The sequence below is a fragment of the Grus americana genome, chromosome 2, assembly GCF_028858705.1.
Source record: "Grus americana isolate bGruAme1 chromosome 2, bGruAme1.mat, whole genome shotgun sequence".
Classification (NCBI taxonomy): Eukaryota; Metazoa; Chordata; class Aves; order Gruiformes; family Gruidae; genus Grus; species Grus americana.
The window spans coordinates 58,531,134-58,553,582 of record NC_072853.1 but is presented as its reverse complement, the minus strand read 5'-3'; the positions used below and the strand labels follow the sequence as shown (position 1 = coordinate 58,553,582).

Genomic DNA, 22,449 nt, shown 5'->3' with positions numbered 1-22,449 from the left:
TTACATAAAGAACAGACCTTTCTCTCTTCAGGCTCTTCAAAATACGTCTTAAGACGCCATGTAAGTCTGATCCATACACGTATAAAGCAACAAAGCAATGAGCCTGCCTACATTACATTAATGAACATCATATTTTGCACTTAAAGAACCTTGAAAAAGAAGTGAAACCATCATGGACAGCTTTATTTGTATTCATCGCACTAAATTTTGTGCCCATAAATTTCAATAATCCTACTCTCTAGTTGGCAATTCAATTTTTAAGCCCTTAAGTAATATTCCATACCCTTCAAGCAGTCTTGTATCCCAGCGTCCCCTTCTTCCCAATGCACAATTAATACTTGCAGATGAGAAGGGTTGTTTGTGTCATACATTTTATGGGCAGCTGTAATTCTTCTTGAGAGAAATTCTTTCCAGCAATGCTGGCATAAAGCAAGCCTCCAGTTTCCACAAGAAATCCTACTGACTTATGTTCTTCTCCTCATGGCAGCAAGTAAAAAGAATAAAGATTCAACAGAGGAAATATGAGAAAATAGTGCAGTAGGTATACTGCTGGCTTGGAGACAAAAATAAATACGGTGGTGATAATCTTTCTCTTCATACTAGGTTCAGATTCAGAGGCTGTAGCTTGAGTTCTCAGGTCTGCCAAGCTTTCTAGCTCACTCCATGTCAATACTTCATCTGTGCCTTAGGTGCCTATCTGTAAATGGAGGACAGCAGTACTTTTTCTTTCTGCTTCTATCTTGCCTTTTCTATACGTTGAGATTTCAGAAGTGGCTGACCTTCACTGTTTTGGCACAGCAGGATCCTCATCTCAGTTGAAGGTTCTTTGGTGCAACACTGATCACTATGAGCAGGAGTCATATCTCTGAGAGAACATTAACTTGTTTATATCAAAAAGTAGCATAATATGGTTTTAAAACAGTAACATACTTGAGAGATTCTACAAAAGCCACTAAGTCAATGCTATGTCCCCTTTTCCATGCATACACTAGAGAAGGCACTGAATAAAAACATCTTCAAGAACCATACTTGTTGCCTTTATTGTTGGAGCTTACCCCTACTCCTTTTATTACACAGAAACTCTAACAATTCCTATAAACAGCACTGGCTTGGGCAGAAAAATTATGATCTCTAAAGGAAAAAAAAAAAGGTGCCTTTAGTTCACAGATGCCACCTACATCCTGAGTTAGGAACACTGTAGTTTCTCTGAACTTACTGCTGCATTGTTGTGGCAGGTCACGTGTCTCTTCAAATTCTCGCTCTGAGCAACTGGAAGCAGATATTATCTTGAAAGTATTTCTTTTGAGATAAACAAATCAAGTATAATAAAGCTCAGAAAGGGGAAAAGTGGAGACTCATGCACACACTCCAATTTTTTCGTTTAAATCAAGGACCAACTGAGTACACAGCCAGGCTGTGAATCCATCCTCAGCCAGTATAAATTACTGGTTTGTATAGTCTAAGCCTCCAGGATAAACAGACAATTCTTGAACAATTCATATCCAAGCAAGTCTTCCAGGCTTTTCTCAAGCCAGTACCTTGTCCTGGGTCCTCCTCCCACCACCTCAGCATATGTACACCTACAACAGATAGGCACGCAGTGTTGTCAGCAATCAAATGGCATTGAATGATGCTATTCTAACAACAGAAGCGAGCTTATCCTCAGAGGCATGGATTGAAGATGCTGCTTAGATGCTGGCTGAAGAGTAGGATTCTTTCTGGGTGTTTTCATCATGAAAAATCCTCATTGTTAACTCCTCACTCCTCAGACAAAGCTTCCACTATTCTTGCCCTTAAATCAGAAGGGTGTGACTTTCTACTGAAGAAAGCAAGAAAGCTAAGGACACAAAGAGCCCACAATAGGGCAGAAAATTTTAAGAAATAAAATCAAAACACACAATGTATGAAAGAGATACTACTCAATCCGTTCTTCATTGTTAACAGATTGTTAATCCTGGCACAAGAGAGTGTGGAAACAGACCCGTGGTTGTGAAGAGCAGGGAGAGTGCCCCCGCTTGCCACCCACACACAGATACATCTGCGCAAACCCCTGGGAAACACATCCTGATGGTTTTCAAAGAAAGCTTAGGGATTCAGCTGCCCAAACTACTGGGTTAAGTTTTATAATCAAATTAGAGTGGGATGACTACCAGAAAGGACTTGACTATGACACAGAGGAATTTTGTTTTGATATCAAACCCCAAGTTTCTGGGCTCCAGATACTGTCAAAGCCCACCTGCCTGAAAGCCCCCTTGAGCAGTTTCCCAGCCCGACACAAGCAGAGCTTTGGAAAAGATGGATCTCAGAAAGAAGCAGTGTTATTACAGATAGATCAGAGTATTGCGTCATATTCTCTTCCAGGGAGAGGAGTATGTTTGGGTGTTTGTAAGAGGCTGGCAGGGCTTGAAGGCTACACGCTATTAACAAGTAACGATCCTACTAGAATCCGAACATTTTGCTTACTCACTGTTGCTGAGGGCTGAGTAGGAATTAAAGAGGGTGGGAGTATCCCTCTAGAAAGGGTTTGGAGCAGGGGTTGGGCAGTCCCTGGGGAGAAAACCTGGGAGAGGCGCTGCGTGGGGTGCGTGCTTGGGCGTATCCAGGTTGCTCCATAAGGAAGTGATTCTGTGAGGAAAGCCAAGCCCCAGGATGGGAGATGTAGCCGATACAGCCGCCGGAACGTGCGCATTCATAGAAAGGCTCAGAAGGACTGTGTCCACCCACAAGAAGCTTTACTCTGAACAAAAACCAAACCAAACAACAACAAAATAAATGCCTGACAAGTAAATTAATCCCCATGCATCCTGGCCTCTTTTCCTAAAAGGGTGTAAATATCAGAGAAGTAAATGTAGCATCAAAATCTGTATACATGATATTACCTTCTCCTCAGTAACTTTTAGGCTTTTTCACCACAACATTTATCCTGCAATGTCACATATTTTCACTTCTCTGTTTACCCAAACTGCAAGTTCTGATTTGTAAAGGCATTGCTACAGCATACAACAAAGAAATGTAACATTTATTCATACTATTTATTTTATGGTAAAATAAAATTGATAGAAAATCAAGTCAAATGGCCTGCTTGACATTACAGAAAAAAACAAGCATTGAACCAAAACTTCACCTCATGCTGTTCACTCAAAACCCCACCACCTGGAGCTGAACGCATGGGAACATCCTGCACCGTTTTTACACAAATAAAATTAGGTTTGGGCTAATATTGCCACTGTACCTCCTCAGCTTCCAAAAGGGCGCAGTCAAGTCCTTCAGCAGCTTTTGCACGGATTGGGGTTTTATGCTGTTTCTTTTACCGCTTTTAAGCGTGTAAGGAAAGGCATTTCCAGGCCGCCTCACACCGGAGCGCCGAGGCGAGGCGGCAGCATCATTCCCGCCGCCGGCCCGGCCCCTCAGGGCTTCCTCGGCAGCCGGGGTGGGGGGGGGCGGGGGGCAGGCAGCCCGCCCTCGCCCTCCTCTTCCCCCGCCACGGGTTATGTGGTGCCGGATGACATGCAGCTGATGGGTCTGTTAGACAGGAGTGCCTGTTCCTGCCCTGGATGTCTGGCCACCCTCAACAGCCGCAGCCGAAGGTTTGTTTTCTGCCTGAAGCCCCGCCAGCGGGAGCGTTACCTTCAGCACGCAAGGGGCCCTTTCAGCTGCGAAAATACCTTTGGCCAGCCACGGGCATGGCCCGAATGTCATATCCCATCTCTTCTCTTTAAAAAAAAAAAAAAAGAAAGAAAAAAAAACAAAACAAAAAAAGGCTACTTAATTAATGAGAAAGAATTAACAGAAAACATACACTGCCAACTTAACAACCAATTTTCATCCCTTTTTATTTTCCAGGTTTTACTTGAGGGACTACGCATTCATTTTGTCCATTCAAAAAGTCTGCCTTTTTATTATGATTAAACAGTGAAATGTAGCATATTTACAGCTAAATTTATTGTCGCATTCAGTCTGGAATTGGCCATTTGGCTGATTAAGTTGTATCATGCGAAGGCAGCGTGACATGTACTATTAAGAAATGAGAAATGGCAGATGGGCATTTCCAAAGAAGCATCAGCTTTGCAAACGGTAACGCTACAGCTGAATATCATCTACTAAAAATGGTTCTCAAAGGTGAGGATTCCAGGTTCAACATCCTCCATGAACAGGCTAAAGCATTCCCTCCTATGACTTTGGGAAGGAGAAGTTTGCCATTTCCAGCAATGCACTACTTCATAAAATAATTTTAATCATAGCCTTGGCCATGATGTTTCTCTAAATTTGAACCATCTTTTGCACTGGCCTGCACAATTCAACAGCCTTTCATTTGGGCTCTGGAATAACTGTCACAAGAACAAGTGGACCATGCACATATAGCCAAGACTACACCTAGACTGAAAATTAAAGGACTTTTAAATGGGATTTAAATTAACTCAATTAATTAATCAAAATTTAATTTAAAAATAAAAATTGAAAGAAAATCCTTCCAGATCGGAGTAATAACTTTAGGATGGAGCTTGACAGGAATGGCATTACATGATGCAGTAGCCTGCAATATCAAGGGCCTGAATGCCAGGTCTGTGGCGGATCCTTTTCAGAGTCCAGTGTCTCTCAAGGTGTTTCACAGGACATCACACCATGGCATTTCCTCAGGAGTCCTCTTGGCTGCTTTTCTGCCTTTTTCTGCCTCCACGTGCACTGAGCTCCAGGTGGCTTCACAAAGCAAGGCGATCTTGAAGTGACTGCCACCCAAATTCTCCCATTCTTCCCCTTAGGAAGAGGAAAAGGATGTCGTACTTCCATGAAACAAGTGAACAGGCAAGGAGGTCTGCTACTCCAGTGAAATAAAAATTTGAAAGGAGAAACATTTAAAATATTACATCCTTGGCCTGTGAGAAATGCCCCTCCACTTGCATAAGGACTGCCACAGTTCAATTAGCAGAGGCAGTATCTGTTCAGTTACAGATTAAGCAGTCCTTCAACCAGACGTTTGACGGGAACTATCTGTTTCCTTGAGGTGAAAGGAAAGACAGAAGAAAACACAATGTTTCACTTACACAAAGTTTGTGATCAAAACTTAAAAGCTGACCTCCCGGATTTGAAGAGCGACCTAAAGCAAAAAGCATTGCTGTTCTAATCACTGATCTTAAGGACAGCAGAGGAACTAGGTTGTAACCAAAAGCTATCGCTCTCATATGGCACCTCCGCTCGTGAATTGATTTTCACAGTTTCTCACTCTCCTGTAATTCTATTAAAGCATTTAACCCTGAAGAGCAGACTTCCAAGCTATGCATTACTATACTTAAAACAGTTTTCACCAAATGCTACTCATTGAGTGTAACATATTTAGATAGCAAACTCTTAGACAGTGAGGTTACATTTTCTTCTGTGTATTTTTGCTGAGGATACTATCTGTACTCCAAAAATTGCACACTCTAAATAAAATATCTAAGGGAATACAATGGAATGCGATCTGTTACTATCTGTGTGCTGAGTAAGGGACATTGCAAAAAGCAATCTCTTTCTCCCAGGAACTAAGAGACAGTAAGAGTTGTCTGTGGGTGACATAGTAACCTTGAAAATTCATAAAATAGGAATGCATTTGTTAAGAAAATTGCAGAGATTTTAGGAAGGCCAGAGCAGCTTCAAGAGGCAGATGAAAACAAAACTGGAACAGAGGGGGGTGAGAATGCTCTGCTACATATTCAAGTTGTATTTTTTAAATGAAATGTTTATCTGTAATTGAAAATCATGCAAATAATGACAGCAGCAATGTGGGAGACCTGTGTTGATGTATAAATGAGTTTTCAACTGCTTTTAATATTAATTACATTATATACTTATTAGAAGACATTTCAAACCTGTTTTGCTGTTTTACATTGAGCCTCAATTATAATTCCAAGGAAGAAGGCTACCTTCAGCATCAGATACATCATTTATTTATTTGATGTTAAGTAAATTGCACACAGTTTTATTAATAATAAAGAAAACAATCTCAAAGGGCAGTTGCTTTGGCTTTGCCCTACTTTGGTTATTCTTAATAATTACCTTTTAAATATGCTTACTATCTAAGAGTGGTAAAAGCTTTTCTTAAAATACTTGCATACTGTGAAACAGAAGAATGGATGCAGTATCTCTGTAACATTAAAGTATTTCTATACAAATTGCACAGACACAGAAACACATGTCACAACCCCCCAAAATAAGATGTTTAAAGAAGAAAGCCAGGCTAGAAAGAATGCAATGGAGCAATACTCCAGCAAAAAGAGAGTCAAGACTTTAAACACGTTAAGATTCTTGATCTATCCTTTATCAATTATTCCAAGAGCTCAACAGAATCTACTTAAACACTGAGAAGACAAAGTAGGGCAGGTGGGTTACTAACTTTAAAAATGTACATTTATTATCCAGGGAACCAGCAATAATAGAATCACAGAAAAGTTAAGGCTGGAAGTGCTCTCATGAAGTCCATTCCCCTGCCCCAGGGCAAGATCAACTGCACATAAACCATTCCTGACAGATATTTGTCTAACTTGTTCTTAAAAAACCTTCAGTGACGGAGACTGTGCAACCTCCCTAGGCAATGGGCTGCAGTTCTTAACTATCCTTACCATTAGAAAGATTTTCCTAACGTCTAACCTCAATCTCCCCACCACAGTAAGCTAGTCTGTTACTTCTTGCTCTATCCCCAGCAGAACTGGAAAACAGTTTCTATTACCTTCCTCTTTACATGAAATTTCCATATACTTTTAAATGGTTATCACATCTTCCCTCACTCTTCCATTCTCTAAACGAATAATGGCCAACTGGGTCATATGCAATCTGCTGGAACAATTTATCTGGTCTCCCATGTAATCTCCTCAAGGAGCCTCTCTATTCTGGAACTACCACCCCCATGCCAGAGACATCTCCACCCAATACGCCAGCAGTTAAGCAAAACAAGATGCGGGGAGAGAAGCCAAACCGAGCGGCAGGCTCTCAGCTCAGTTTCCTGCAATGAAAGGTCCCACACAAACTAGCAGAAGTCACTGTGGAAGAGATGTGAGGTGGGGAAAGGTACTCACTTCAGGGAAGGGCAGATGAGGAGAGGAAGGGCTGAGTCTAGAAAAGAGGGGAAGAGGCTTTTAGACAACCTGGAATTAAGTTGTAGTGAGTTGGTCTGGAAGGGGGAGAGGTCTGGAAACAAAAGAAGGTGAAGGAAAGCAGCGAAAAGCAGGAAGATTACCAAAAGGGCAGGAAGTCTGGAAGAGAAGTGAGCCCAGATGTACAAACAGGGAGGGATGGAGGAGCCTCAGTACAGAGAGAGGGGACTTGGGCACCAGTGGGGGAAGAGGCAGAGAAAGGCTGGGAAAGCATGAAACACAGGACAAGAAATGCAGCAGAAGTCCTGAGTGCCAGGGCGATACAGAGCAGAGGTAGGGGGACTGGAGAAGCCCCACCAAGCTGCATCCCTATGAGCATGAGGATCTCCTAACAGATGAGTTTGGTCTCTCTGCTAAAGCAGGGCCTGGGGGAGTGTCAGCTAAGCTGAGGAGTTGCTCCTTGGGAGTAACTTCGCATCTCTGGATACGGCCCAAGGTCAAGTTTCAGCGACAATGACCTTGAGATATAAGGCTGCAAGGGGTTATGGAAAGATTTGAGGGTGCCATCGCTTCCACAGGAAAAGGTGTGAGGGAGAAGATATGAAGCTATGACAGAATGGGATCAGAAGGTGACAGGAAAAGTCAGTGCTAGACTGAAGGGCAGGGGCCCACTGCACAGAGCAACCTCTTAACTATTTATTCTGGTTTCCATAGTGCCAGAGCTAATAATCCCTCTAACAGTGCTGAGGGTCACAGGGCAGGAATGCCTCCGAGTCAGCCCAGGTCTGACAGAGCTTGTGCCGAGACGGAGCTAATAAAATCCTGATGGACCTAACCTGACCTTGCAAGGTCAGGGGGCTTCATACACTGATTCCTAATCCATCTCATCGTGTTCCCCTTATCCTTTGATCATCCTGGATGTCCCTGTGCCACACACTCCCCAATGATGGAGAGCTGATTTCAGAATCACACTGTTTCCTACACCAGCACTGGTGAAGAAAGTAGCTAATTTAAAAAACTAGACCCTGGCTGTCCAGAATCCCCACCACTGCTACCCTAGCACTGGTGCAGCACTGAGAGAGGCCAAGGCAGAAGGTGTAGTACTTCATGGCAGCTAAGAAGCATGCAAGCCAGGTGGTCCTTCTGACCATCACACCAAAGCACCGCTGTATCACGGCCACATCTTGCCATGTAGCCTAGTGCATTAGACACATGCCCTGGCACAAATCCCCACTGCTTCGTGGGAACCTAGGAAAAACATCTTCAGAAAGTTTGAGAATTACTGCTCTAGTCTGAAAAAGACTGTTTTTTTCAGTTCTGAAGGGTCATGTTGTCTAGACCTCTGGCCTTTCCTTTTGCTCTTCTCTGGATGCTTCCAATGGGCCCAAAGAGCGCTTCTCAGAGCAGAAGTAGTACAGCAGCCACACAAATGCTAGGTAGAGTGGAAAAATTATTTTGTATGTCTTACACGCAGACTCCTGTCCATATATTCTAGCATAACATTTATGGCATAGTATAGTTGATTCATAGCCATTTTCTGAACTCTTGCAACTGCCCATGTGTTTTCTGCAGACCTGCTGCCTCACCAGTTATTCTACATTTTGATTTGCACAGCTGATTATTCCTGCCCAACCACAATTTAGAACTTGTCCTTGATGAACTGCATCATATTTATTTTAGATCAGTTCTCCAATATACCACATTAATTTTGAATTCTAATCCTGTGCTCAGAGGGTTTACATCCTCTCCCTTGTTGGTGTCATCTGGAAATTTTACATGCAGATTCTATCATCTAAGTCATTAATTAAAATATTGAATATTTTCAGGCAATCCAGGGCAGAATCCCACTTGAGAGATCCTTCTCGTTTGACTATGAATCACTAGTAATTATTCTGAGAACAACTTTCCAGCCAACTGTGTACCGATCTTGTAGCCCATATTGCCACCTTGTTTATGAAAGGGTGAAAAGCCTTCCAAAAATCAAGATATACTATTTCTCTCCTTACAGGGAAAATAGGCTCCACTGACAAGGTACCTTCTGGGAAAAAACCCATGCAAATTCACTTATATTATTATCTACAGGCTATTTATTAAAAAAAATCCGTTGATTATTCAATTCAAACTTCTTTCCCTACAAATTTAAGATAAGCTATCTACTCCAAAGGGGAAAAGAGAGAACCCAGGAAAGTTTACATGTAGATACAGTGTTTGCTCTTTTCACAGCTTTTTTGAATCTAGACTGTCCTCCAAATGTTCTCCAGTGTAACCACTACTTGCTCAGACGTTGCTTCAGCCATTTCACCCTATGCTGCAGAGCTAGTTTTAATAAGCTGCAGCTTGTTCTAAAATACCTATTATCCTATCGCATTAGTTTATAATCAGTTCTGTTCCTGCTGTAGTTGGAATTCTTAGCCTTCTCAAGGTAGCAGTCCTTTTCATAGCACCTGATTACAGGTTGCCCTTTTAGGCAAAGAATGATGCAAAAAATGTCATGAACTACTTGGTTCTCTCTGCACTATCAGATCATGAGCTTTGTCATTCCCTTTCAACTAGTAGTCCAGAAACTCTGTCTTCCTCTTACTACTACTGAGAACACAGCATGTTTCCTTGTTACCGTGTCCTTATTAGTTGCATTTTGTTTTGTGCCATGGCCTACCTGATCTGGCCCTTGCATTCTTCTTATGTTCTCTCATACTCATCTCTAGTGAGACAGCTAGTTTCCACTTTCTTGCTGAGTCCTCAATTTTCAGATCATGCAATTTTGTCTTTTCTTACTCTTTTTTCTTGGGACATCTTTTATTTGTGCTTTTAATATTCTTTATTGTGACTGGAAAATAAAAAGTTAATTCCTTTAGAAATTGCCAGCCTTCATGAATTTCTTAGGTTTGTTTCCCAATAAATGTTACCTATCAGTTCTATGACCTGAATGCAATCTACTTTCTTGCATACTATTGCTTTTACTCTCAAGTTCTCTCTTCTCATGTTCTGAAGAGTGATAAGCTCACTCTTTCATGATTGCTATCACTCAAATTGCCTTTTACCATTATAGGCTCAGCCATCTCTTTCCTAATCAAGCCTAGGAGCGCTTCCCTTCCATTGCTTTTTCTACATTCGGTAATCCTGAACCTATTATACTTGCATGATCTACTGAAATCAGTATTTAGCCATAAAGTGAAAAAGCTCTAACCGTAAGCTACTCTATGGTAATATACGATAAAGTCATTGGATGAGCCCATCTCTTGGAACAAGAGCCATCTGCAAAAAAGGGCAGCTTTGGCATCTGTGCCAGTAAAATGAGCGTACAGACAAGATCAAAATATCCCCTAGCCTTAACTGTAAGCCTTTCCAGGTCACAGCGATTAGCAAGGTGGAAAGGAGGTTTATGAAATACTCCAAAGGTGGCTACATGGACGCATCGTCCTCCCAGGCTTCTTTTGCCAGCGCTCTGTTCAGTTGTAAATTGAAATTACTCCGATTTTTGCAATAGCTGCAATCACTTAACATGGCTAGATTCAGTGTTGACACTGCACAGGTTTCAGGTATCGAAGCTTTTTCTGGACAAATTAGCTCCCTTCTGCATGTAGTCATGCCCCCTGTCCCACTAGCAGCTACTGTTTTCTCCTACAGCCAAACTGGTATTCCACTAAAACAAAAGGAGCAGCATAGTGAGGATTGCAGGAGCAACCTGCCATTACACTTTTATTGCAACTCTTAAATTAGCATAACACAGTCTGATGAATTTCTCTAAGAAATACATACCTACCCACTGCTTAATGCTGAATGCATTATATAAATCTAACAAGGAACAAGAAAGATCTCCAAAAAGCAAATATGGGTATCAATTTGATACAAGTTGGAAGAAACAAAAGTCCTTGCCTTTAATGATATTTCAACCTGTTTCCTTTACAAGTCTCCTGAATGTATGGTGCAATTTAAATCAATGTTTAACAATTCTTTAGTACAGTTACCAAGATTTGAAAATGTTTATTAACATCTTTACCTGAGGACAACTCCAAAAGAATATAAGAATTCCTTACGACAGACCAAGCAACCTTCACACTGTGAGTCTCCAGAATAGGTCTGAATCTTCTGGGTTGTCACCACAATCTGACTGTTGTCCTGGGCCTCCGGGGACCCCAGTTTAATCTCCTTGAATTTTATGCAGCTCTTTTTGCCAGGTCTCTTCTACCCAGCAGCAGTCATGAGGCTACCAGCTTTCTGACACCCACTGCCCAAGCACCCTGATGACAGTGCCAACAGCCCTTACCTTCCGGGAGCTAAGGGACAGCAGGTGCTGTGGCAGAAGAGCGTAAAGCTGGAAAGAAAATAATATCGCATTGCAAGGGTGCTAAAGGCAGTAAGGTTTTCAGCAAAGGAGAGAGCCACAGAAGGCAGGGCAGGTAAGGAAGAGAACAGATAACCACCCAGCAGGAATTCTGGTGGAGAGCAAAGGAGACGTGAAAGCTCCTAGGAATGAGCTGAGGGCTGGCAGAGAGCAACGAGGAGGAAGATGCACGAGCAGGACAAGAAGGGCAGCGGGGAGCTGTAGGAGAGTGCTGCTGGCCAGGCAGAGGCAGGAGGGCCCTGCGGCGGTCCCAGGCTTCACACCTCCCATCAGCATTGGACCACATGTGAAGAAAAGCTTCCCGTTTCCTCTCCTTCAAGACACATCTCGCTGACACGCATGGAAACTGTGTTGTAAATCAAAGCAACGCGACGCAACAGAGACAGTTCAGAACTGCTACTGCTCCAAACTGATGTGCTGATGCGGACAGCCAGACACAGAGCTGCCACCCCACTGCAGCCAGAGGGGTGGGACCAGCCTCTGAGGGTGGATCTGCTTTGGGAAAGGACAAAGCAGGAGCCTGCCCACAGCGAAATGTACAGTTTTGTTGTTCCTTCCTGGGAAGAGCTCCTAGAACAGCAGGCAGCCCGGGGTAAAGCAGCCCAAGACAGAACGTAATCTTCCCATACATACAAACCACAATCCAGTAACCTTCTTCTAAAGGCAAAAACTTTAAATTGGAAAAATAAACGTGTTGCACATCACTAATTTTCACTATGCTACTAATCCATTATCTATTTCCACTAAAGCAAGAGGAATAGCCAGTTGATTTTTCTACCCATTTCTTGCAGGGTCTCAGCTGGCCGGCAGATGTGGAACCAAAGCAGCAGGATCTTCTGATCCCATTTCCTTCTCCCACCTCTCAAATCAGAAACCAGTCCAGACACGGAAAGCACTGAATGAACTCCAGCGGATTTTACACTAGAGGGAGCTTTCCTCAGAGAGAGACATCACCTTGGCATCCTCCTTCTCATTACATTATTTTCAATGTATCTACAGGGAAATACACTGGACTCGGGTGAAACATTTACCATTTAAACCCTCCGGTTTTGCCAGTTCAAGCATTGCAGCAGGTCAATGGTGCAGGGCGGGCGGGAGTACAGGAGAAGGTACCTGGCAAGTTCTGCCCAGAGATGCGCTCTGGCTGATGAGATAAAGCTCAACACTGACATGTCGCTGAGAAACCTCCTGATACGAACCGTGTCCATCCTGTGCCCTTGCCAAACTCCCGTGGTGAACACAAGAGCAACTTAACAGACTACATTTTATGCTGATCCAGGAGGCCACTCATTGTTAAGCTGTTAATGAGTACTTTACTGAGGAAAGCTGAGACACACCATCCCTAAGGCTTGTGGCCAGCCACTTCAGAGGGCCTGAAATATGGCTGTGTTACTCACTATTAATATAAGTCTTTAACTGTTCCTCAAGTGAACTGTTTTAAAATATTATTTAAACTGAAAGTACTACAAGGCACCAGTGACAGCCAGGACCTATTCACTTTATCTTCTAAATTCCAGTGAACTGTCCCAAAACCATGAGCTGAACTAGAACAGAAGTCCTTACCTGTGAAAGCATTTGTGGCCTGAAAACCAGCTTCCTGCATACTGCTCTCCCAGCAAAGCTTGAGATTCCCGTCTTAACCTGTCCTTACTGGAGACAACTTCTGAGCTTGGAGCTGTCAAGTCACTTCCATCTTAGCTCGTCCAAGTCCATTTCTCTTTCCATTCCCGTATTTGGCACCATCCAGTTCCCACCTGATCCCAGGTCTTTTGATCCGCAGGCGGAGGGGATCTGCACTGAATCTAAGTAGGAAGCGTTGGACAGTACCATCAACCAGCCAGCCAGAGGATTTGGGCCATGATGAATGCAGAAATGAAGCAAATCACCTGCCAAGACTTTATTTCCCTTTTACAATTAAGTTCTAATCCTCTGTTCATCCAGCACCATTTTTTCAGGTCTCGGCCAATGATGATGTTCAATTGTCTCTCCTCTCTTGTGTTCCTCTCCCCTCAGGCACGCTCACTGAGAAATTAAAAAAGAAGAGATTATGTTTCCTGATGACCTGTAGCAACACTAAAATTAACAGACTCCAGGGAACAAAAACCCGAAACACATTATCAGGGATTGATTGTACACATTAAAGGAGATCTTCAGAAGGCAAATATTGTGATTTTGCTGAGATGCAAAGTGTGACCACACAGCTCTTTGAAGTGCAAAGAGGAACAGTGCTGAGGGTGTCATATGCATCTCTGAGAACATGATATGATTTACATTTCAAAAGCCATATTTAGCAGAGATGGGGGCAGCAATACAATAACAAAATTGCAGTTAAAAGGGAAAAGGAAAAATACTCAAGGCTCTCAAGTCTAGTCTATTCAAAACCACAGTGAGATTATTAGCATTTCATATAGCTGCTTCCCTTCTTTCCTGGAGCAGGAAAAGAGCGCGCTGTCTGCTGACAGTATATATGCCATTCTAACAGTCTTCTGAGGTTAAAAACCTTTGTTTGTCTTGCTGTCAATTATCTATTTAAAATCCCAATTGTAACACAGATGACGCAATTCGGATGTTTTCAGACATTCGGTAAAGTTAAAAACACCCACAGGCTATACAGGAGAAAGGTGGTTAAGTTTTTCTTGATACTACTACTTCTGCACAGCATGGGTATTTGCAGCTCATTGAAAACTAAAGCTGTTGCACATCTGGCTTTTAAAAACCAGGATACATTTACTTTTATGGGGTGAAGGAGAACAGCAGACAGGTACATGTTCAGGGAGAAGACTATTTTAGAAAACAAGGAAGAAAGAAAAGAGGACTTGGAGGAGAACGCACTCACTCCCCAGCCATCCTGCGACTTCATGTAACGCTTGGTTCACTGTCTCCCAATTCAGTGGCACAGGCAGGTTGAAACTACATCTGTGATGATCTTACGATCTACTAATGGATTTTAGCTAATGAGTCTAGCCAGGGTTTGCAGTACTGGATCGGACGCGAGGTCCAGGTTCTGGAGCAGCCCGTATCAGAGATGCTGAGGAGAACAGTGCAAGAGCAGGCTCCGCAGGCCGGCGTGAATAACCCAGCACCCGCTCCCCAGCCCCACTTCACCCTCTGCCCTGACCTGCAAGATCTAGAGACTAGCTTACACCCCAACGCGTAAGGCTGGATATCCCAGATGGTTGAAAACTACGGAGAAGATTCTCCTGCTCCTTGGGGCACCTTCTGCTCTGCAGGCATCACCAAGCGCACAGCCAGCCGGCCCGAGAGAGCTTCGTTAGGGACCTTTGTTGGGGGACAAAAAGGATCCTTCTCAGGTGTGGCACTGCAACTAAGTGAGCCTGGCACCTGATGAATGCCCTTTTCCTCCAAACACACTGAATGAAAGCTAGCGGCTAAGATGAATTTTCTATCTTAATGATGTTGCTGCTTTTTTTCCCCAATTTTGTTGTGCCGGTATTACTGAAGAACACACGTTTTTGTCTCAAAGCACAGCACAGGACTGACTGATTAGTTACTTGTATTCAAATCTAGTAATTTGCATTCAAATCAAATAAGGTTACAGAACAGATTTAGGATGTTTTCCCCATTCTTACCCAAACATCTCAACTTAATAGAGGAGAAAGTAGAAATTAAGACAAAAAACCCGAAAACGCCTTTACATGCAGTATCAGAAAAAGCTGCATAAAAAATTTTAGAGTAGTGTTTAAAATGCTACTATTCCTGAATGCCAGCTCCTCAAGATGCTTTTTCAGCCCTTCGAAGTGCTCTATACAACTAATAACCATTTCATATGAGGTTATTTTATTCTAAATCACATACAACTGAGCAAGTGTAATATACATACACCGCAGCACATATTTCTTTTGGCTCTTAACATTGTGCTAACTATTCTATAATGACTACAGATGGATGCTGCACTCATTTCCCAAGCTTTTTTCTCTAGAGGCCTGAGTTTCTTCTATATTTATAAGAGCAGGTCCATATTTGCATTCACATTTTCAGCCTTGTAACTTTTGATTTTGGTTTATAAATCCACAGTTTTGATGCCTTCTATTTTCAGCATTTTAATTTCTCTCCCCATCTTAGAGATGCTCAAGAGACATGCACTAATACCCTAGCATCCAGGGAAATTATCTTATTGTTACATCTTTGTATTAGATATAATAAGCTTCCGATTCTTAAAAGAATAAAATACTTTTACTTTCTTGAAAATTAACTTTTTATTAAAAGAAGAATTATTTTCCACATCTTCAACATTTCTGCTAAATTAGTTAAGAACCCAACAGTGCCGAAGAAACTCTGTAATGCAGGCACTTTCAGCAACCCCTGCTTCTTCAGATAGAAAGATGTAATTTTAACAACATTACAGGACACTGAAACACTCGGAGTTCATTCAGACCTTAACATTTAAAAGGTAGTGCACTGCATCAGTCTTCCCTTAAGGACTCAAGTGAAAGAAGATACTGATATCTCTCGATTGCCCTAAGTGAGCATCTTCTGTCACTGCGAAAGCGCTCTTCTCCCTTGGCAGATAATGAACTCGGAGGCGGCTGGCAGGTTGTAAGGAAACGGAGCAGGCTGCCGGGGCCAACCTGCGCAGCGCTCAGCGCTTGCTGGGCCTCTTCACAACTCAAAACCAAGTTCAGTACTTTTAAAATGCTTCACGCTTATGGCTAAGCAGGCTATTTAATGAGTATTTTCAACAGGTCACATTTGTGCAACAATTTCAGGTCTCTCGGATTCCGAATACATCCAGGTGAAGACGACAAAGCAGCCCAGCTGATACCAGAGCAAATCAGGAAAATGGCAAATTCCACTTTTTAACAGCATGTAGAGCTATGACCTTTCTATTGTATTTTACATTATCCAGAAATTTTCCATTAAAGCTGCACTGATGTTTAAACAGAGGAGGCTCGTGTTTGTTTCCTAGCAGACTGGCATGTTTGCATGCACGGAATGGGTCAGGACCTCTGCTGACACGCTTCAGTGTGGCTCAGCCAACAACACCGAAGCTGAGTTTATCCTTTTATACCACTGTGGTGCAGAAACGTTGAAGGACTGAAAAGTGAAAATACGTATCTGAAAAGAGAGTGGAAAGTAAACCATACTGATAAAACTACAACAAGGTGTGATCTTTGATGTAACTACTGTATTTTTCACAACCTGTGGAGACCCTGGTGGGAACACGTCCCATTATACTGATCAGATGGCAAAGAGAAAATGTAGACTAGAAAGACTAGAGATTTTTCTCTTTGCTCCATCTGTTACCTCCTTTCCAATTGCAACAGGAACTCTGCTTCCACTTCTGCTTTCATTCATCCACTGCAGTGTTATATGAGTCTCAGAAGCAAACCAAGCAAAACATTGTGTTTTATAAATATGTAGCTGTGCTATAAAGATTTTCAGCTACTATGTGCTTATGTGATTGAATACCTAGAGAAAACTCAAATTCGTTTGTTTTCATCCCCTCCACTTTTCTCAGATTTGGTCCTGGGAAAGACACCACCATCTGAATCTCAGGCAAATTGCAAACAGAAAATATTTTGACTATTTAACACCTTATGTGAGTTACATGTTCTCATGGTATATTTAGCTAGTCAACCTGCTATTCCTCTTTTCTAAACGTTTGGAGATGCAGTATTAAAGGGCCACCGTAAAAAAGAATCTGAGAGAGAAAAGTAGCCGATGAGGGTCGTTTAATGCTGCAGTAATATCTACATTTTATGAAGTGGTGTGCAGTCATCAGTTAGGACCAAGCCCAGAGGAATTTGCACCGAAAGCAGAAGTGAAATACTGCTTTTTCCAAGACTAATATCTCTGTAATGTCTTGAAAAACTCAAAAGCACAGGCTGACATGTAAATGCTGCAGCTCGAGGTTTTTTGTTTGGGTTTTTTCCATTTCCTTTCACTATATACAGCCTGTTGCTTTGGCCACGTGCTGTTGGTTCCCACACAGACATTAGGTACTCACTGGATGCGTTGTCAGAAGGGCTATGGCCACGGGAAGCGTTTCCTGTGGCAGCCCTTGGCGCGAGACATCCTTAAGGACAGCGTTTCGCTAAGGCGTTTAACAAAATTCCTAACAGGAGTATCTGTAGAGCAAGCCCAGGCATTTACATTTCTGAGAAAGCTACTGAACAGCTTGTGAGCCATGGTTTAATTTAACTTCATCAAGGGAGGAGTCACTGCCTGAATTTCTAGCTTTCAGGTGAAAGCAGCGTAAAAGGGCAGAGAGCCCGAGCGAACCTGCCCTACTCTCGCCGCGCTCCCTGCAGAAGGCAGGTGCCCCGCGGGGCCGGACCCCCAGCCGGAGCTCGGCCGCCTCCTCAGTGGCTAAAAGGACAGAAGCAATGCTGGCCCAGCCGGCAGCATGACTCCAGCTCAACAGGAGATTTAAGGGTGTTGCCAAATTCAAGGAAAAAAGTCATCTGACCGAGGCGAAGTGTTTAAGCACGTGAATAGTTCAGTACTTGTCCTGGCTTCAGTATATGGGCCTAGAGGTTAAGGCAGCATAGACTTGGATATATATTTCAGAAGTTTCTGGCTGGAAAAACACTTCCAACATTTTGGTTTTATAAAACGGTGTTTGTAAAAATAACTTTCGAAGTTTGCTGAAGTAATTGAAAATGAAGCATATGTGCAGACATAGAGCTCACCTTTCCTTCCCCTTTTGGATTCACCAAGTTTTCCAGGCTTTGGTTTTGCTTCTCATAGAGACTTCTAAACTAGGAATATTAATATCTTCCAGTTATACCTACTCTTTTTTAGGCCTGTGTTTTACTGTGCGATCCTCATTTATTTTATTTACTTCTATCTATGATTTGTCTTCCTTCCAAGACACCATTGCACCAGCGCTAAGTGAATCCTGGTTCTTGGGAAATACTATGCTCCATAACTCAAAGACCTCTTAACTCAAGGCGACTTTCACAGGAGGCCATACACAAATCAAACTGAAAACCAGATGTTTAAAATATGTTTATCTAATCGCATCTTTCTCACAGGCACATATACATCATTTGCTTTCACTTTCTATCTTCAATATTTGTATAGGTCAGTTGTGACTTTTTAAACAGCTGCTCTATTTTACTTTCTTGGTGCATTTCAGTGACACACAAAATGAGTTTCTATGTTAAGTTATGTTACGCATATTTATATTCCTACAGATACTTTCAGATACTCTTCAGCTTGTTTAGGAATAGTGTCCAAGCTTCTCGTTCCTCTTTTTTGTTACAGCACTCTCTGAATTGGGGCAAACAGAGGACAACCAAAGCGAGGTGTGGTCCTTCTGCAGTAGCTGAAGGACAAAATGGGTCTTGAGAAGAGGGCATATGGCCAAAACCAAGCATCGGTTTTTCTAGCCTCTTAAGAAAATGTTCTATAAAGCAAAATATATCCCCATCACCAATGCCAGCACACACTGCAAAACCCACTATAGACAAGGCCCAGTTTGAAAGAAAAGGGATGAATGTTTTGGTACAGCCATTTCTTCTCCTCCTCCTCCTCCTATTTGTTTCTTTCTTTTTGGAGCAAAGCAACAAACCGAAGCAATGATATAAAATTGGCCTGTTTAGTAGCTTCGTGCCAAAGTGAATAGCTTCTGGTAATCAGATAGCAAGGAGTATTTCACTTGAAGAAATCCTATAAACAACTGATAACACAAAGGAGCATGCCACATTTCTTTCCATTAATCTTGTTAAGTGAAATAATTAATTTCGGTCCTCTATTTTCTATCTCTACAAACAAACTAAAGGGCCATACATTTTCCCATAGCTGTGCTGACAGAATGCAGTAAAACCCCAGTGGAAAAGTTTACTAAGATCTCCGTGACAAGCTATTGGGTTTGGATGACATAATTATTGAGAGAAATTGTACAAGCTGTGTTATGCAGGGCAAATGAGAAGATTGCATTGTTTATTTTTGGACATTAATAAAACTATAATTACCAGAAGTTGTCAAGAGAAATCATTAATCATGCTGCTCTGTGAACCTGACCAGTCAGAAAAAAACCTGAGCTCTGAATTTTATTTGCCAAAATAACAAAAAAGTAGTAAAAGCAGAATCCAGTATCAATTAATCTTTTTCCAAAGCAACACAGGGTTACTATTTGGATTTGCAGAAGGCTGATACAAGCAGAAATTACACTGAGCAGATTGGAGAAAAGATCACAAGTTTTTGACTGCTGTGACTTGTATGAGAAACGAGCAGTTGCCAGAATCCCAGGGGATTCTGCCTATCTCCCAGACTTCGAGTATCCAACATCCAGCTACACTCCAAAGGGCATTTAGCATCCCTGCACACCACCAGAAAAGCTGCGGTTGTGAGTCATCACTGCAGAACCTCATCACCCTCACAAGCAGCAGCAGAATAGGGAAGTTACTGGTTTAACTCTGCTGTGCCACACGGGATGCGTGAGCAAGGAGGAAACACCTCAGGAGAACACAGCATGGCCACTGCCAATCTCCTGTTAAGACCATTAGCAACAGGGAGCTGAGCATTAGATGAAAGACACGTTTCTCTCCTCCTCTCCCACAGCAACAAAATGCTTCTTCTGGCTTCCTTTCACCTCATTTTGAGAACCCACCACACAGACACAAGCAATGTACGTTGTTTACAAGCTCTCCATTTTCCAAGCGTGCATCACGTGCCTCCTAGCTTTTCGCCAGCCAACACAAGCTTCCCAAGTTCTTTATCTAGGTTTTTAGGTATAACAGGAGCACATGGCCATTTGTCATCTCCACTGACAGACCTTGCATAAGAGAAGCAAATGGGCAGTGCTCCTTTCCTGCAGCAAATTATAGTTATGTCAACCATTACCCCTAGGAGATCCAGCAGCACCCTTCCTCTCTCCACTGGCAGCAACTTTTGGGTGAGGGCATCGCACCCACCAGGGAAAGGGAGCACAGCCGAAACCAACCTCTCCCACTGAATTGGTTAGAGCAGTCAGAAATCCTAATATACACAATGAAAGATACAGGCACACATACCTACTTTGCTCATAAAAAGCAGACTGTGTGGATCTAGCCAAGCTGCACTTCGTTTCTGAAGGCAGAAACATCTGCACTCTGTTCTGGAAAGGAAATGCAGAAGAGAGTATCTCCCACATGCAAATCTCAAGCATTGTATGGACACGGAATGGTGCAGTCCTCCCACTGAACAATATTGGGAGCTATGGAAGTAAACATATATGGGGATCTGAAAATTCAGAGATTAATAGGAGGAGTCATCCAACATCATTCCAATCTCTGTCAAAACACTCGGTCTGAATGAAAAAGCACGACACAGTGCTGATTTTGGCAAACGCAAAATGCAGAAGAGAACAGTGAACCTGTGCTAATTATAATAAAAAAATGAACTGGTGCTGAAGAGATGCTCAAGGGGCATAAAAGCTGTTGGAGAATAAAACTACTATCTGTACGGCACCTTGGGTTTGCTACATACGCCACTGGGAAGTGAGGTTGCTCAGCCACTCTCAAGAAGGACATAGCATCCTATGCACTTGGGCCAGGACCAAAGAAAATCCTCTTCTGCTAAAGAATAAAACATGAACTATGTAACTGAATTAGCATAAACTGCCACCACATTACCTGAAGAAGCACTGATTAAGAATTTCATAACTTTCTGGAAGGCTGTATCAGTCAGTGCTATGAAAGTCCATCTGCTGTGAGCAGCAGCTGTTTAGGAGGGCAAGGAACGTAGGAGAAAGGCCCACTAGTATTTCATACACATTACTACACAAAGCTACTTCTAGTTTACTGCAAATCAGGCCACGCCACAAGAATTCACCTGGTTTATTTACAGTGTCATCTGCATACTGCACGAAGAAATGCCGATGGCACGTTATCCAGACAAGCAAAACCCAGTTTAAAGAAACCGTAGACAGCACTGGGGCCAGCAGCCCAGGGTGTTCCCAACGTGACTGTGAGCAGCACAGGAGGCAACGGCATTCTGCAATGCAGCTGCAGTCCGTGCAAAAGGTCAGTCACGTGTGCATGCCTCTGCTAACCTAAAGAAGGTTAGATCGTGTACTGCACAAATCCATTTTACTTCCAGTACCATAGAAAATTTAGAAAGATGTATGACTGTATCCAGAAAGGATCCTTGTTATAACGAACACCTAAAACTTCTCCTACAGAACTGCACATGACTTTAGATGACTGAAAAATCCTGAGGTTTGCTGATCCATATTCTGCCAGTTTGGATTTTCACACTAAACTACAACAATCAACACGAAGCAATAGAGTTTTAAACTCCTGTTTGCCTCCATTAAGACCAGCTCTCCGTTTTGCCCAGTATCTAACAAAACCAGCAAGTTTAAATTGCATCCCAACGTTATACTATGACTGAGCTCTGAAATCAACAATCCAGAGACCCAAACTGTTGCCTTAACACGCTCTCCAGATGCTCTGCTTTCCAGAGCATCTACTTGAATTTTATCCCCTGAATGACACTAGATAACTACATTAATACGGAGCCTGTATCAGAAGCCATATCCAAGCAAAGGTTTCACCTGAGTCTATGGTGGGTTTGCCCATGCCAGACCAAAGAAAATGAACTCTGCTTTATTACTAAATAATCTAGACAACCCTGAAGAAAGCACTCCTTCAGCATTTAAATGTGTGTGCCTCAAAGCCCCACAGTCAATGGGGCATAAGTAATTGTCACAGCAACTCTTAGTTACTACTAACAATACAATTTTACTCCTACTTTCAACCTGGGAATGAGAAAAGGAACAAAATAACAGTTTGGCATTTCCCATATTTTTCTTGGACTTGGGAGATTGGACTTTGTATTTTTGGACATGTTACCTGATCTCTCCAGGCTTCCCATCCCGTCAGTAAAGTGGATATAACTTCCACCTGTGGATTAAGGAGCTATAAAATGCTTAGGGAACAGAGGTGTCACTCGTAAAATAGAGAGAAAAAGCTAAAGGGGAGTTTTGATTAATTTGATTTTGTTCTCAAGTGTATCATTCTGCAAATCCAAAATAACTCTGTCAGCATTGTGAAATCATGCCAAAGAAACCCTTTTAACTAAGTAAGA

At 42.4% G+C, this 22,449-nt stretch overlaps 1 protein-coding gene across 1 annotated transcript in view; it reads right to left on the bottom strand.

The window, feature by feature from the left end:
* Positions 1 to 22,449, bottom strand: part of LDLRAD4 (low density lipoprotein receptor class A domain containing 4) — a 295,037-nt gene that overhangs the window by 177,035 nt on the left and 95,553 nt on the right. Inside the window, exon 3 of the mRNA XM_054814850.1 lies at positions 12,976 to 13,434. Coding sequence (XP_054670825.1) covers positions 12,976 to 13,015 — 40 coding nt within the window. The 5' untranslated portion in view covers positions 13,016 to 13,434. The remainder of the gene's footprint in view (positions 1 to 12,975; positions 13,435 to 22,449) is intronic.